This window comes from Patella vulgata, chromosome 6, assembly GCF_932274485.2.
Source record: "Patella vulgata chromosome 6, xgPatVulg1.2, whole genome shotgun sequence".
In the NCBI taxonomy this organism is placed as follows: Eukaryota; Metazoa; Mollusca; class Gastropoda; family Patellidae; genus Patella; species Patella vulgata.
In genome coordinates, this window is record NC_065884.2 from 37,857,096 (window position 1) to 37,873,959 (window position 16,864).

Genomic DNA, 16,864 nt, shown 5'->3' on the forward strand with positions numbered 1-16,864 from the left:
TACTAAAACGTTTGAATATATCACTGTTGCACCTTAATGTTGGTTGAGTTCTGATGGCCGCCTTTGTCAGAAATAGTGTAAACATACGCAAAAGTGTAAACATCTGGTATATCACGGTTGTGGGCCCTCTAGAGGTCACAATTTTAAACTGATTAGGTGAATGTCTTGACTGAGTTTAATGATTAACATTTCGAGCTGAAGCTAACCAGAGCTAATCAATTTCATTGGTCGATGCTTTAGGACAAGATCTGATAGAGAGTGATGAAACTTAGTATATAGTTTGATTGCTCGATACTTTTGATAAAAATAAATGTGCAAATAATTAATATGTGTCATCTATTTATTTTGGGATTTTGGCTGGGGACATCAGCCTCACTGTTGGCTTGTGATGAAGCTTGAATTACATGTTTATAACCCACAGATCTTGGTTCCTTTTGATATTTGCGCATATCGAATCATAACGTCCTGAATTATGGACCTTGATTGTATTAAATTTAGAGGTCACAATTTTTATCCGATTTAAAAAAAAAACTGTGTCAATATATCACCGTTAGACGCTAAGATCTTGGTCCCTTTTGATAATCCGAACATAACTTCCTGGATTATGACCCCTGATTGTTCGAAAAATCACATTTTTAGCTTGCAGATTCCCTAGAGGTCACAATTTATTTTTTCAGATTTTAAAAACCGTTTAAATATATCACCATGCCACAATTATGAAGGTTGAATTCGAATTTCGGAAAAATTAAAATGAAACTGCCCAACAAAATGGCCGCTCTTTGTACGCAAATTGTGTAAAAGTATGTTATACGAAGGTTGTGCACCCTCTAGAGTTCACAATTTTTATTATTATATGCCCACATTGAAATGTGGTCGTATATCGTCGTCGCCCCAGACGGTCTGTCCGGCCATCGATCAGGCAATCGGTCCGGCGTCTACAAGCAAAAGTTAATATCCGATTGACTTTAAATTTATACACAGTGTTTAAGGCCATGAGACAAAGAAGCCTATTGATTTTCAGCGATTTCTGAAAATTACTGTCAAAGTTATGGCCCTTGATCACTTCAAAAAATCTTGTGGATGCTCTAGAGGCTAAAGTTAATATCCGATTGACTTTAAATTTAGACACAGTCTTTGAGGTCATGAGACGAAGAATCCTATCGATTTTCAACGATTTCCGATAATTACTGCCAAAGTTATGGCCCTTGATCACTTTGAAAAATCTTGTGACACTCTAGAGGCTCAAGTTATCATCCGATTGACTTCAGATTCATACACAGAGTTTAAGATCTTGAGACGAACAAGTATATTGATTTTCAATGAATTTTTATGACTTGAACAGCTAAATCCATGATATTAAAAGTTTTGTATACTAAACATTAGCATTGGGCAGAACTTTATAGAACCAAATAAATTCTAATGGTTTTCTGATAAATACTTCATAAGTTGTTACTCTTAATCAGATTTTAGTGTATTATAAATGTTTCATTACCGGAAAAAAAGTAAAAATATGCCTGGCAATCTATCTTTCGATTTTGATGAAACTGCAAAATGTGGGCGTATCCTGCCTGGCAGCCGCTGTTTATCCAATTTTAACAAAACTCTTAATCAGATTTTAGTGTATTATAAATGTTTCATTACCGGAAAAAAAAGTAAAAATATGGTACAACACTTGTTGACACCCCGGACGATTTAGCTGCTGTGGGCGTATGTTTCGTTGCCTGGCAACCTATTTTTCGATTTTGATGAAACTGCAAAATGTGGGCGTATCCTGCCTGGCAGCCGCTGTTTATCCAATTTTAACAAAACTTTTAATATAGGTGTATCTCCCAAAGATCTCAGTTCCGTTCAAAATTGGCATGTATCAGACCGTAACTTCATGGATTATGGCCCCTGATTGTACGAAAAATCACGCTTTTAACTTGTGGACACTCTAGAGGTCACAATTTTTATCCGATTTTGATGAAACTTGAAATGTAATGTTTATAACCCAAAGATCTCAGTTCCTTTCAATATTTGCACATATCAGACTGTGGCTTCCTGTATTATAGCCCCTGAATGTACAAAAAATCACGTTTTTAGCTTGTGGTTCCTCGAGAGGTAATAATTTTTAACCGATTTTAAATAAAAAGTTTAAATATATTACTGTTACACACTTATGATGGTTGAGTTTGAATCTCATGAAAACCAGACCAAAAATGGCTGCTACATGTGCGCAAATAGTGTAAAAATATGTAATACCAAGGTTGTGGACCCTCTCGAGGTCACAATTTTTGTCTGATCTTGATGAAACTTAAAATATATCCGTATATCCAAAAGATCTCGGACCCTTTCGATATTTGTGCATATCAGACTGTAACTTCCTGGATTATGGCACCAGATTGTACAAAATGTTGCATTTTTATACGCCCACATTGATCAAGAGTTATGTCCCTTGATCACTTAAAATATCTTGTGGATGCTCTAGAGGCTAAAGATAATATCCGATTGATTTTAAATTTATACACAGTGTTTAAGGTCATGAGATGAAGAAGCCTATTGCTTTTCAGCGATTTTGGATAATTACTTCCAGAGTTATGGCCCTTGATCACTTTTAAATATCTTGTGGACGCTCTAGATGCTAAAGTTAATATCCGATTGACTTTGAATTTATATGTAGTGTTTGAGGTCGTGAGATGAAGAAGCCTCTTGATTTTCAACGATTTCCGATAATTACTGCCAAAGTTATGGCCCTTGATCACTCTGAAAAATCTTGTGATGCTCTAGAGGTTAAAGTTATCATCCGATTGACTTTGGATTGATACACAGAGTTTAAGGTCTTAAGACGAACAAGTATATTGATTTTCAATGAATTTTCATAACTTGAATAGCTAAATCCATGATATTAAATGTTTCATATACTAAACGTTAGCATGGGGCAGAACTTATAAAAACCAAATAAATTCTAATGATTTTCTGATAATTACTTAATGAGTTGTTACTCTTAATCAGATTTTAGTGTATTATAAAAGTTTCATTACCGAAAAAAGTAAAAATATGCGACAACTCTTGTTGACTGCCCGGGCGATTTAGCGGCTGTGGATGTATGTTTTGTTGCCTGGCAACCTATCTCTTTTTTTAGCTTGTTCTTTGTCCATCTCTTGAATTTGTGAATACCCCATGTATGGACCCAGGGGTTATTGGAGTAAAACAAAACAAACGATGTTAGCTTTGTAAGAGTTTTTTTTTTTTATTTTCTCTTTTCAGAAATATAATTGATTTAACAAAATGGCTGATTTTGGTTTTGCAAAATTTGGAGATGATGATGATAATGAAGAAGATGAAGAATATGATCCACAGGTAAATCAGAAAATATTAAATTAATTGAAAAAGAAATATACTCCCAATCAGTGAACAGAGCATTAAACATTGTTAGCCCGGATTTGTCACTCATCCAATTTGGAAAGACCCCAGATGTGAGGTCTTGTTTATACCTCAATAGTTCAAATTCAGAATCCTTATCCTATGAGGGTAGGTAGAGAAAATCTATTTTTGAAAAGAATCTTGTCCTTCATACTGCACAGAAGTACATGTATAGTAAATAAAAAGATTATGAACAGTGTTTAAAGATGCATTCCCACTAAAGTATTTTTAGGTTAGTTGCTGTCGATAAAAGTATGGCATATTTGGTATAGCCTATGGAATGTAGAGACACTCGATCTTCCTAGAAAAATACTACATTGCCTGAAAAACACACCAAGACAAAATTAATTGTTTCACAATATTTACAGTACGCCCATCACGATGGTTGGACAGGACACGATAAAACGTGGTTACTGTGTCGTTTTTTGTCGATAATTGCCACGATAAATAACTTGGCGTAGCAACAGCTACATAAGAAATTAACGGTATTTATTTGTCATAAACAATCGATGTCAAAACAATATACTGCCATGATGTTAACAACCTGACGGGATATTAGGAATATTGAATATTTTTGTCAACATTGTATAAAAAAGAACACACATGTTCACATATTCTGCACAATATACATGCCGTTATAATTCCATGCAGTCATGTAAAGCTGCATGTCTAGTACATGTAAAGGGCACGTATGCATAAAACTTTACAGAACAACTATATTACAGTTTCGATATTTATACTACTATTTATACTACGTTCGAAATGTTTTGTATTTACTGAATTAAAAGTGCCGTAGTTAAAAATTGCTCTAGAATCACGGTACAAGATATATTTTTAAATTGCAAACTACATGTATAAAGCTATTTTGATGATCAATCTTACAAATAGAAATATGATATAAATGGAACTTGCAACAGGATTTTACCGTAAATATGAAATGAAAACAACACAAGTTTACGATGGACGAGAACATTGGTTTATTGTAACCGCTATCAAATCCACACAAAAATCCCAGGCACTTGTTTTATTTTAGAAAAATATAATTGTATTTTGATCAGAGAGCCTATTCTACATGAACATTTTGCTAAAAAATTGTTTGTTGAATACATTCGTATATGTTAGTTACTGTTACGGAGATAGAAGTGTTCTCCTATATTTAATTTTTCATGATTTTAAATTCTGTTCACATTCCGTAATAACCGGCAGACATGTGATGAGCATGGCTGCATTTTCAATTATCAAGTTGTATGCCATTACAATTACAAAGTTTTTTATGTGCTTCTTAGAGAATTAATAGAATTAAAATTTGATGTAATGTTACGACACTTAATTAATTATATGTGAAGTCCAGTATGTCTGAATATCAAATACAGCCAAAAAGGGGACGTACGGTTAAGCATGGTCTCCAGCCGTTACAGTAAAAAACTTTATTGGGTTTGTCAAGAAAATTGTGATATGCTGCCGAGCACCGATAATGCCCAATTCAAGTAAAGAAAACTTTTGTGTTTAAGAAGTTGCCGTGGAATAAATGGAACAGAAAATAAAGGGACATAACTCTTATCGTTATTTAAGCAGGCGTTTTCAAACCACAATTAAGAATCACGTGTCAACAAAATATTCAAATTCATACGTAATAAAAAAATTAGATGCACCTCGTAATTTTTCATATTTAATTCCCGTACGGTATTCAATTATCAAGTTGTATACCATTACAATTACAAAGTTTTTTTATGTGCTTTTAGAGAATTAATAGAATTAAAATTGATATAATGTTACGACACTTAATTAATTATGACTTGTGTGAAGTCCAGTATGTCTGAATATCAAATACAGCCAAAAAGGGGACGCATGGTTAAGCAAGGTCTCCAGCCGTTGTTACAGTAAAAAACTTTATTGGGTTTGTCAAGAAAATTGTGATATGCTGCCGAGCACCGATAATGCCCAATTCAAGTAAAGAAAACTTTTGTGTTTAAGAAGTTGCCATGGAATAAATGGAACAGAAAATAAAGGGACATAACTCTTATCGTTATTTAAGCAGGCGTTTTCAAACCACAATTAAGAATCACGTGTCAACAAAATATTCAAATTCATACGTAATAAAAAAATTAGATGCACCTCGTAATTTTTCATATTTAATTCCCGTACGGTATTCAAATTTATGTCGATAATATTCCTAAAAAATTACATGACATCGTAATACCATAGAATGAAAGCGTGCCGACTACTGCCCATCCGTACTGGTTTCAAATTCCCCCAAAATTACCGTATTTTTCGGGTCTTAAGTCAATACATTTTTCAGCAAAGTCCGGCATCCGTCTTATACTCGGTTTCGATTTATATACGGAAGGTAAAAAAAATGACATCCCGAAATTTATTTGGCCGTAAACCAGTAGTAAACGTCGCTCTAACAGAACGAGCGAGTGACACCAACTGCTAAATAATCCCATTCGACTCTAAGCACGCGCTATTGTCTAAAAACAATTACTGTAACTACTTACGTTATTCCAATCGAAATATTCGTCAACATTTCTTAGCGTGTTGTACTCGGTTTCGATTTATATACGGAAGGTAAAAAAAATGACATCCCGAAATTTATTTGGCCGTAAACCAGTAGTAAACGTCGCTCTAACAGAACGAGCGAGTGACACCAACTGCTAAATAATCCCATTCGACTCTAAGCACGCGCTATTGTCTAAAAACAATTACTGTAACTACTTACGTTATTCCAATCGAAATATTCGTCAACATTTCTTAGCGTGTTGATTTATTTATTTAAAAACATAAACCCCATTCAAAATATCATAAATCCGACAATATGTCATGTAAATAGAATCTTCTCTGCCGACATCAGACGTATTACATTCGGCATGTTTACACCTCTTAATTCCATGTGTCTCGCGAGATTTCTACTTTCATTTTGCGTGTGTGTGAAATAGCTTTATTTAACTTTGGCTTCAACTGAAGAAATATCACAGACAAGTTATCGGACACAATGTATATTGATTTTGGGTGTTATATACTATTCGGATATGCAGGGCTGGCCACGAATAAATTGATGGCGAGCAGATGACTGCTCACGCAAATTTAGGTTTGGGCGAGCAAGGCGAGCAATAAAAATTGCTCACGCAAAATGTTGTTTGCGTGAGCACACATTTTGAAACATTGTTTCAATTTAAAATCATAAGAAAATTGCTATTCCTAGCACAAAGTTTGCAGTAAACATGTGTGACCATCGCTTTCTGTTTTTGACAGTCATACGTACTCTTCTTTATTAAAACCAATTTCTGTATGGATTTCTTCACCCCACGAAGTAAATGTGGATAGGGCAATCAGGTTGCCTTTGGCCATTATTACGCTTAGATTGAAAATTATACGACTGCACAATGGAATAAAAACCGAAGTTCTGATAAAATAGGAAATACCGATAAATATTAGTTTGAAACGTGTTCATTTAGCGTGAATGCCAAATGCCGGATGTAAACATTCTTTACTTTAGACTCGATTATCACGTGTTTGTTACTGGTGTTCGTAGGAAAACCAGTCATGACATTCAGGTCTAAAGTGTATTTTTAGTAACACAAGTTGCGAGGAACTTTATTAGCCAATCAAATTTCAGGAGGAAATGCCGCGTGCAGCTGGGTGAATCTCAGTTTGACAGACGAATTTATGAAGTTATTGACATTGTTGGGTTAGTTTCGGCAATAAACTTGTCAATATTTTGATTATTTTTACAGGGTTTTCTTAAAATTTTGCGCGAGCAACGAACCGCTCGCGTAAATGTAGATTTACGCGAGCAGTTGCTCGCGTCTCGTGGCAAGCCCTGGATATGTGACATATGACTAATGTCTACGGTCGACATCAAGGAGGTTAAAATGTGAGACAATGAGGAAATCACGGGTTAATCATATAGATTAAGTTTATTGGATTGATATATAGTTCTTGATGTCCGATTGGGCATATTCCTCGTCCGACAATTTAGGACGTTTGGAAAATAGCGTCGGACATGTCCGGAATATACGGGCAAAATCCCATCACTGAAACAAACATTAATTGGATTTGGAACTGTTAGTCTAAAACTGTGTCATGTGGAAACAAAAATTGTTAGAAATTCAATTGGAATTCATTTGGACTATCAAGACTCAAGAGTAAGAATAATTTATACATCATAGTTTTATAAAAAAAATTGATAAAATAGGCATTTTTAAGGACAAATTAGTTGTCAGCAATCAGTGACACAGCATGAGAATTCCCCAAGCCGAGATCAAAGAAAACCCGAGATCAAAGAAAACCTGTTTTCCAACATTGTTGATGATCACACTGTAACATTGGTACCGTTTAATCTAGCAGAAATAGCGTTAATTTCTACTCTGTGTCCAATTATTCATGTGATCGACTGATTCATTGACATCAAAGAGACATGTTGCTGAGAAGATTTATACCAGGATTTCAGTAAGAGGAACTTTTCATGTATTTGGATATTAGATATTATAAGGACCCTGCTTGTTTTGCTTTTGTTTTTTGATTAGAAATACTTGATTTTATTGTGACAAGACTAATTATAAACTAGATACGATTTGCTGTTATTGCCCGTTTCAATGGGGGGAAACTGTACCTACAATTGTTAGCAATTCCCCTCCTTCGATATTTCCTCAACATTCCCAAGGGGTGGGGATACAAAAATAAATGTTGGCTCAAATAGTCCCCCAAAGATGTCTAGATCATGGGTTCCACGTCGGCCGTATATGCCGGTCGAGACCTACGGCTATGGAAAATGACCGTTCCTAGATCTGACCTAATGGTCATTTTGCACGCCGGAAAGAGGGTCTTTTTTTAAAAAAAAAAAAGATTCAAACATGGCTACGATTGACCTTCACTGTGTAACTATACAAGAATGCACGTCGTCTAGAAGCCAATCTCGTGATTGGTGTTATAGAGTTGTATATATAGTCGTCAACAGATTATACTGAGTGTTGTGTTGATAATTAATGATAAGTGTCTGGTAGTAGAACAGTAAATGTTAATTGATAAGTGGGAATCTAATCAACGGCGTGAAGCGGCCCATTGTTAATCATTCACGTATTGTCCACGTGTCATAAGAATTTTCAACAACAAAGCCGTTTACCGCTATTACGGTCAGGCACAATGTAAACGAGGTTATTATGATCTTCGAAAAAGGGCAATTGATATGAAGTATTGCTCTTTGAATCCAACCAACTGTCATATAAAATAAAAAAAAGCATAGAAATTACATAAGTCCTCAACAACGTACGTGTTGGGAGAAAAATGCATTTAAAAATGTTTATTGCGGTATTACGGCCTTGTGGAAATTGTTGAAATAAAATCTAGAGATTAGTTAACTTGCTTACCGAACAATTAAGAAAGTTCTATTGTGCAGCAATATTGATAATTCCACGTGTAGAAGAAATGTCGTGTATATACAGTTACTCTTATACACGACCATATTCTAGGGGGCGCTAGTGTCACTAGCCGGGGGGGTTGAATGGCTGAATGGTTAGCGTGCGCGCGTTGTATCATACAGCCTGTCATTGAGTCGACTGGCGTGGTTCGAATCCCCGGTTGTACGTGGCAAGGAGTAGGGTCGCCAGTCCAACCTCGTGGGTTTTCTCCGGGTCCTCCGGTTTCCTCCCACTGCTAAAGACCCCTACGCGCAAGCGAATTATGTAAATAAAATTAAAACCATATGTTAGTCCCGAAATGACCTAGTTTGTGTCGAGTGGACGTTAAACCCCATTTCTCTTTCTCTCTCTCTGTCACTAGCCGTGAAGTTAGTTATCCGTTAGTCTAAAATCAAAAAAATGCCATGGATAATTATATATTTATCTTCATTTCAAAGTTAATGTATTACAACTCAAAATTATCCAGGTCAGTGTGTTTTCTATAGAGCATGTGTTAATTACGTGTGAGCTACTGAAATGGTTTTTCTCCGGCCAATTCAACTATTTCGTTATTTAAGTAGCCAAAACGGATTATATTTAATTATTAAATAATTATCATGAGCCTTACTAATATTTCTTTTTTAAGTCAAATATATTTTTTTTGTTCACCCCATGGTGACAAAGTGGTATAGACACGTGAATTCACAATACCCTACCATGAATAAAAAACATGAAATATGAATTTACTTTGAAAAGTTTTCGTGCGTTATCAAAAATGACCGGCAGTGAAAATTTAGAAGTGGAAGCCCTGGTCTAGATAAATGGCGAAAATGACATTTCATTTGTGGCCGAAACGAGAACTGCACACATTAATTTGTAAATTCACAAATACATTTGTTATTAATTGAGGAAGCGGGTAAATAAAAAGAGAGAGAGAGAAATGGGGTTTAACGTCCGCTCGACACAAACTAGGTCATTTCGGGACTAACATATGGTTTTTAATTTTATTTCAATAATTTGCTTGCGTGTAGGGGTCTTTAGCAGTGGGAGGAAACCGGAGGACCCGGAGAAAACCCACGAGGTTGGACAGGCGACCCTACTCCTTGCCACGTACAACCGGGGATTCGAAACCAAGCCAGTCGACTCAATGACAGACTGTATGATGCAGTGCGCGCAAGCTAACCATTCAGCCATCCAAACACACACACACACACACCCCGCAGGTAAATAACCCAGAAAGCAAGATTATAAGTAACAAGATATACGTCCATTGTTTTGTTATTTTCTAATAAATAAAATGTGAATTCATTGTAAATCGACTTTTCCCAACAGACGTCGGCAATACCCAAGAATGGACGATATTTTCAACAAATATGCATTTCATTCGAGAATTTTAGACACTATACTCAGATTCTAAATCTGAACATAGTTTCTAAAATTGGGAGACAGAAATTAAATATTTCACACAAAAACAAACGTCTAAAGTTTTCTAATTACAAGACATGAAAAGTAAACGGCATTGCATTACTACTCACCTGTAAGTTACTAGACGGCTCTCGGTAAAGTGGTAATTTGGCGTAAAATCTAAATGCCTTAAATAATTAAACACTCTGTTCATTTCTTGACAACGTCCGGGAAAATAAACGCCTTGTCTAAAAACTAAACCCCTTTCAAATCTAAATGGTAGTGTTCATTTCTAAAAAACATCCCAAGAAACTGGACGGTCGTAAAGCAGACGATCGTTGTCAAAAGTAAATGGTGTTTCTTAATCTACACGGTAGCACAAACTGGGCGGTTTTTGGTGAATCTTGACAGCATTTAACACATTCTTGACGGCAATCTATTATTAGCTGGATAAGTGTATTAAATTCTTGATGATAAGCTTAGTTTCTTTCCTTTTTTCGTAAAGTCTGGACGATAACGGGTCCCTAGTGTCTAGAGACCAAAGTTATGATCCGATTAACTTAAGATTGATAAAAAGAGGTAAGTTCTTGAGACGAACAAGTATATTGATTTTCAATGAATTTTGATAACTTGAACAGCTAAATTCATCATATTAAGTGTTTCGAATACTAAACGTTAGCATGGGGCAGAACTAAAAGCCAAACAATTTCTAATGATTTTCGGATAAGTACTTAATGAGTTGTTTAGTGTATTATAAATGTTTCATTACCGACAATAGAAAAAATATGTGACAACTCTTGTTGACTGCTCAGACGACTTAGCTGATGTGGGCGTATGTTTTTTTGCCTGGCAACCTATCTTTTAAACTTATTTCCTATCCTATATTGCGTATCGTTGCAGCCCTAATTTTATTTCAAGATATCTACTTGAGTTATTTTCATTTAAAGATACCAAGAATACACACATACCTGAAGCTTTTGATATTAAAGATACATTAGTTAAGAGTTTTATAAAGAGTTGACCATTCTTGCTATAATAATAATAATTCAAAAATAGATGATAAAAAAAAAAAGAAAATGTTGAAAATTTCAGTCAAATTACTTTGTTCTGAGCAGAATTGTCACTGTTGGAAGTTTCGACTAGAAATACATGTAGGCATTAATTGTGTCTGCACCGTCTATGAGAATTGACAATTGTTCGATTGACGGACGATAACTCCACCCACATATTCTCGATTATCAAGTAACATGCTTAATGGCTATGGTAGCCTCGCTTAGCAGGCCTTTCATCAACAGTTTCCAGTAGTGACATCAGCGACTTATGGTAAACGTTAGCTTGGTCCGCCATTTATTGATTTAATTTTAAATGAAAGACTGTTTAAATAAATCCAAACTGTTTCCAAGCCATACGTGGGTCTACAGAGTTGATTTTGAGCTTGTCGTGTAAATAAAGGTCTAATTAATAATTTCTATAACATCTGAAGCCTATATAAAGACTTACAATAGGCAGATTTAGCTCTTGTATAACGTATGTTTAAGTTTCAAAAATGACATCTAATCCTAAAATATCCTATAAAAGTAGAAATAGTTGATGGAGAGGACAAGAAATAAAAATCAGATCAAGAAGATAAAAGATCAAGAGTTTCACATGGTCCTTCTGTCAAATCCAAATATTCGAAACACTCAAATAAAAACTCTGTTGTTAGTTCAAATAGAACCGAAGTGGTTAAAAAAGTAACCCTTATAGAACCTGATTTAAAATTTCATCAACTTAAAACTAACAAGGAAGCTGAAATTAAAAGATTGCAAACCGATAAAAAAGCTGAAATTCAAAGATCTTTGCAAGATTTAGAGAAACTTCAAATGATTGAAAAATTAGCAAAGGTATAGGCTGTATTTGAATTCATAGATAGAGAAGAAGAATATAACATGTTTGTCATGGATAGAACTTTGCCTTATATGAATGGTGGGGCTGCTGATAACAAAGATTTGATGGATAGCTCTTTAGAAACGCAGTAAAAGTAAAATTACATTCAACTTTATCCCCACCACCAGAAGTTTAACAAAATAATAGCCTTACAGAGCTGTCAATCTTATGTCAAAGAGATGGGATAGTGATTCATTGCCCAAACTTGAATCTGAATAGTTTCAAAGTGATTTATTACAATATCCCATATGGGTCAAATCATATGAAACTTTGATGGAAAGTAGAATGATCCACGACTACTGGTAGATTGTATTATTTGGGCAGATATAATGGTGGGGATGCCAAGGATGGTATACATGTACTTGGTTTTCTACAACAGGATACTGAAGATGCTTACCGAAGTGCAAGGGATAACCTCAGTGACCATTTCAAAGTCAGGGAATCCTACAGAAGAAAATTGAAAGATTGACCATGAATTTCGTCCCAGGAAGGATCTGGGTTAACAAAATGAATATTTAAAAATCTTGAATGATCCTGAGGAAAGTAAGAACATGGATCAAAATGTTTGCCTGTCTACTTGTCGTCAACGGGTGATTTTTACATCGCTTGCGACAGGTGGACTAAATTTTACTTGTTGTTCAGTAAATTGACTTAAAAGACCACAATATAAGACAATTTCATACAGCTCAGATTATAAATTTTTGTCTTTTGAGGGTTCACAAGATTCTACAAAGCAAAACAATGTTAGAAAAGTATTTTTTCAGTTCAGTACAAATATTCTTACAAAAAACACTATCAAGAAAAATTTGTTCAATGTGCAATCCTTTGGGTGTCCATGCTATAAAGCCACAGTGGTTTAAATTAAGAATGAACATTTGCCCCTGAATTTGTGTAAAATATTTATGGGTCTTGGCAAGTGGATCTTGACATGGAGATGAATTTCTTTGAGAAAATGGGCATTTTACTTCAATTACACCAGTCCCACAACAATCACAATTGGTCAATCCATCTGGCAAAACTCCAAGATATGGGTGCTCAAGACTTATATGAAAACCTGTTGGCTGAATAGTAAAATTAGAATGAAAATTGCACATTTTCTTCAAATATTCCTCAATAGCCTCCTTCTCATGAGCAATCCCCCATTGTATAGCTTCTGGCTTCACTTCATTGACTAACGAATACTGCATATCCGTTTTAGTATTACTTAATAAATAAGACAGTGTGTTTTCACACAGGATTATTAGTTGCTCATCTGATAATGTACTGAAATTGAAACTGTAAAATTGGTCCATAATTGGAGGGAATTCCCTTATGACGACTTCCGGTAAATTGGTCGATACAGTGTTTAAGGTCATGAGACGAAGAACCCTATTGAATTGCAGCAATTTCCGATAATTACTGCCCTTGATCACTTTGAAAAATCTTGTGGACCCTCTAGAGGCTAAATTTAATATTTGATTGACTTTAAATTTATACACAGTGTTTAAGGTCATTAGACGAAGAAGCCTATTAATTTTCAGCGAATTCCAATTAGACAGAGAGAAATAAAAAACTACCGAGAACAAATTGCAAAAGAATTTCTTTCACTGGAATTTAGTAAAGGGATGTCTAAAGGACTCCCAACTCAAAATTTTCCGCTGAAACCCTGTAGCGTTTTTCATGATTAGCATAAATCCAAGATGGCCGCCAATATCACTTTCTGGCCTCCATAGCTTGGAAACGGCTCGTTTTAGAGCAATAAATGTATTATCATTAGATACAAAAGTGGTATCAACGAATCGGAAAATAAAATTATCACAACACCAGCAGGTCATGGTCTGACGCCCTGATGTCACAATGACGTCATGACTTCACACTGCCGTTATTTTGACGTCAAAACACTGCTTTGATACTGAATAAGCGGGTTTGATGTCTTAGGGAACTCAGAATAAGCGCGCTGTGACCTAGTTTGTTTTTGTGACACTGACTGATTGGACTGGAATCCAATCTGGTGATTGGCTTGGAATCCAGTCTTGGTTTTCCTCATATTTGATGCTTTCTTTTGCTAATTTTGTGAAAAGAGTCGTATTTCACCATGGATACGTGCATAATTTGCGGGAATAACCTAAATAATGGTGGGGATGTTGTCAAGCTCTTATGATTGGCTTGGAATCCAGTCTGGGTTTTCCCAAGATATTTGAAACTTTTTTTTTGCTAGTTTTGTGAAAAGAGTTGTATTTCGCCATGGATACGTGCATAATTTGCGACAATAACCTAAATAATGGTGGGGATGTTGCCACGAATACGTGCATAATTGGCGGCAATAACCTAAATAATAGTGGGGGTGTTGTTAAACTCTAATGCTCATGTGCATGCACAGTGCAGATAGAATTTCACTCACCAGATTGGATTCCAGCCCAGTCAGTCAGTGTCACAAAAACAAACTAGTTCTCAGCCCGCTTATTCTTAGTTCTCTAAGACCCCAGAACTCACGTCAAACCCGCTTATTCGGTATCAAAGCAGTAAGTCCGGTCGTCAAACCTCAATATTTCGAGTGAATCTGGGAATTGTCTATAAAGTTTTTTTTAGGATTGATTTTAGTAGCCTATGGTGTCCTCTTTCAGAATCTGCCGGGTGAACTCCGGTCACGCTTGAGCGTTTTTGCGAAATTCAAGATGGCATCCAAGACGACCGCCATTTCAAATAATCGCCCATAACTCCCATAGTATTTATTCTAGGACGATAATTTTGGGGTCTAAACGTATGTTACTCTGGTCATAGAAAACACTGAAATCATTCATTATGTTGTGGGGTGATTAGATGATAGTAAAATCTAAAATGCCAGACAATATGGCCCTTTAACTCGTTATTTCACCAAACCAAACTATATATGGGTAAAGGAGCATATGATTGATGTGATAACATCACATACATGCCTATTGGGGGCTAAAGGGCCACATGGGCCGGCCCTGAAAAGGGGGGAACAAGCTGTTTTGTGAACATTTAAACAAACAAATTTTACCCACAAAACACGAAAATAATGCCCACAAAACTAGGCAATATTCAGTTTAATCCTTTGGTCGTATTTCTGGCTGCAACCTAAGACAGTACAAGCACAAAATACTGTACATTCTAAGCCATCCGTAGTGCATCTACAAGCAAGCGTACTGCATGAGGTGTCATTCTTGTATCCGCATCTGATGAGACACATGACAGACCCTGGAGCAAGTTGGCCGGTTGTAGTGTTATCAATTTAGTATCCTTCATCCAGCAATGACTTGTTGATGAGCTCTTTTTACGTTCCCTGTAAATGTATCATTCATTGAGCAAGACTACCATGTTTGAGTGGGGATGATGACTTTTAGATGTCCATACCCACCAGTAGTGCTCCTACGACTAGTCGGATAGCCGTAAAGGGTTAGAACTGGACTGTTAAACGGTTCGAATTCAACGGTACGGTTATTCGGAGATGTCCCCCATTACCCAGAGTTGTGTCTGATTATATTCCTCTTTATAACAAAACTTGCCCGTTGTCATTTTGTATTTGATGTTTGAAAATCTTAGAATGTAACAGTCGTCCTACGATGTCGACTGCTAAAAAATAATGGGTGCAGGCTGTTTCGTAACCTGGCTGTTTCGTACTTAGTTCATTCGTACCTCACTTCGTACCTCAAATTGATTCTTACCTTTTCCTATGTTGTTGAAATCAGTTGAAAGAAATTGAATATGCCGAACCAGAATTAGAATATGCACGAGATTTGTACCTCAAATTGATTAGTTCCTTCTCCTAAATCCAAAGGCTGCGCTAAATTTATAAAAATTGCTGCCGAACTAGAATTAGAATAAACACATGATTTGTACCTCAAATTGTTGTTGAAATGAATTGAACGAAATTAAAATAAATCTATATGTTGTTGAAAAAAATTGAAATAAACGATTATACCTGCCTTCCTTTAAATCTGATGTTGATTATTGAACCCATTCTGCTCATTGAGTTGTGATTATTGACGACAGTTGATTGGTGATTGTTAAAGCAGTTGAAAAACCAATGAAAAAGTATTTAATCCGGGGTTGATTATTGAACCCATTCTTTTATATCATGGACCGTATATACGGTCATATCACAGGGTAATTCTGTTATTGAAACCCAACTGCATGAAAATGGCTTTCGATCGTAACCGATGTAAATTTAGTGAAATGCTGAAGCAATTTTAGTATAAATGTGTCCTTTGGCTTTAATTGTGTGTGAATTACTACTATTGGGCAGGCTGTGTTGATCAAATCGTTTCACCTTTATTTCAATTTCTTTTAACTGATTTCAACAGCATAGGAAAAGGTATGAATCAATTTGAGGTACGAAGTGAAGTACGAAACGGCTCATGTGAGGTACGAATGAACTAAGTACGAAACAGCCAGGTTACGAAACAGCTGACATCCAAAATAATACTATTAATAGCACTCGTCGTAGTCATACAGCAAAGTCAACAGACCTTGTTCTGACTTTAGCTTTTGTTAATCCAATCTAAATACTTCTCGGCATTTCTAACTATATTCTACCTTGTTTATTATTTACTTCAAAACGTAACCACCATTCAAAATATAATCATAAAGGCTAGAAAATGACATTATACTAGATTCGTTACGACATTCAACACGTTTCATATCTCGTAATTTCTCGCAAGAATTCTACTTTGGTTTTTAGTTAAATTAACCAATCATAAAAATTCTACTTGCAAGCGAGGAATTATTTCTTTATT

At 35.6% G+C, this 16,864-nt stretch overlaps 1 protein-coding gene across 6 annotated transcripts in view; it reads left to right on the top strand.

Moving 5' to 3' along the window:
- The window catches only part of LOC126825389 (X-ray repair cross-complementing protein 5), a 284,666-nt gene that overhangs the window by 24,184 nt on the left and 243,618 nt on the right, over positions 1-16,864 (top strand). For all 6 annotated transcript variants that reach the window (XM_050555024.2, XM_050555025.2, XM_050555022.2 and 3 more), the window contains one exon: positions 3,247-3,339. In XM_050555024.2, the coding sequence (XP_050410981.1) occupies positions 3,268-3,339 (72 nt within the window). In that variant the 5' untranslated portion in view covers positions 3,247-3,267. The remainder of the gene's footprint in view (positions 1-3,246; positions 3,340-16,864) is intronic.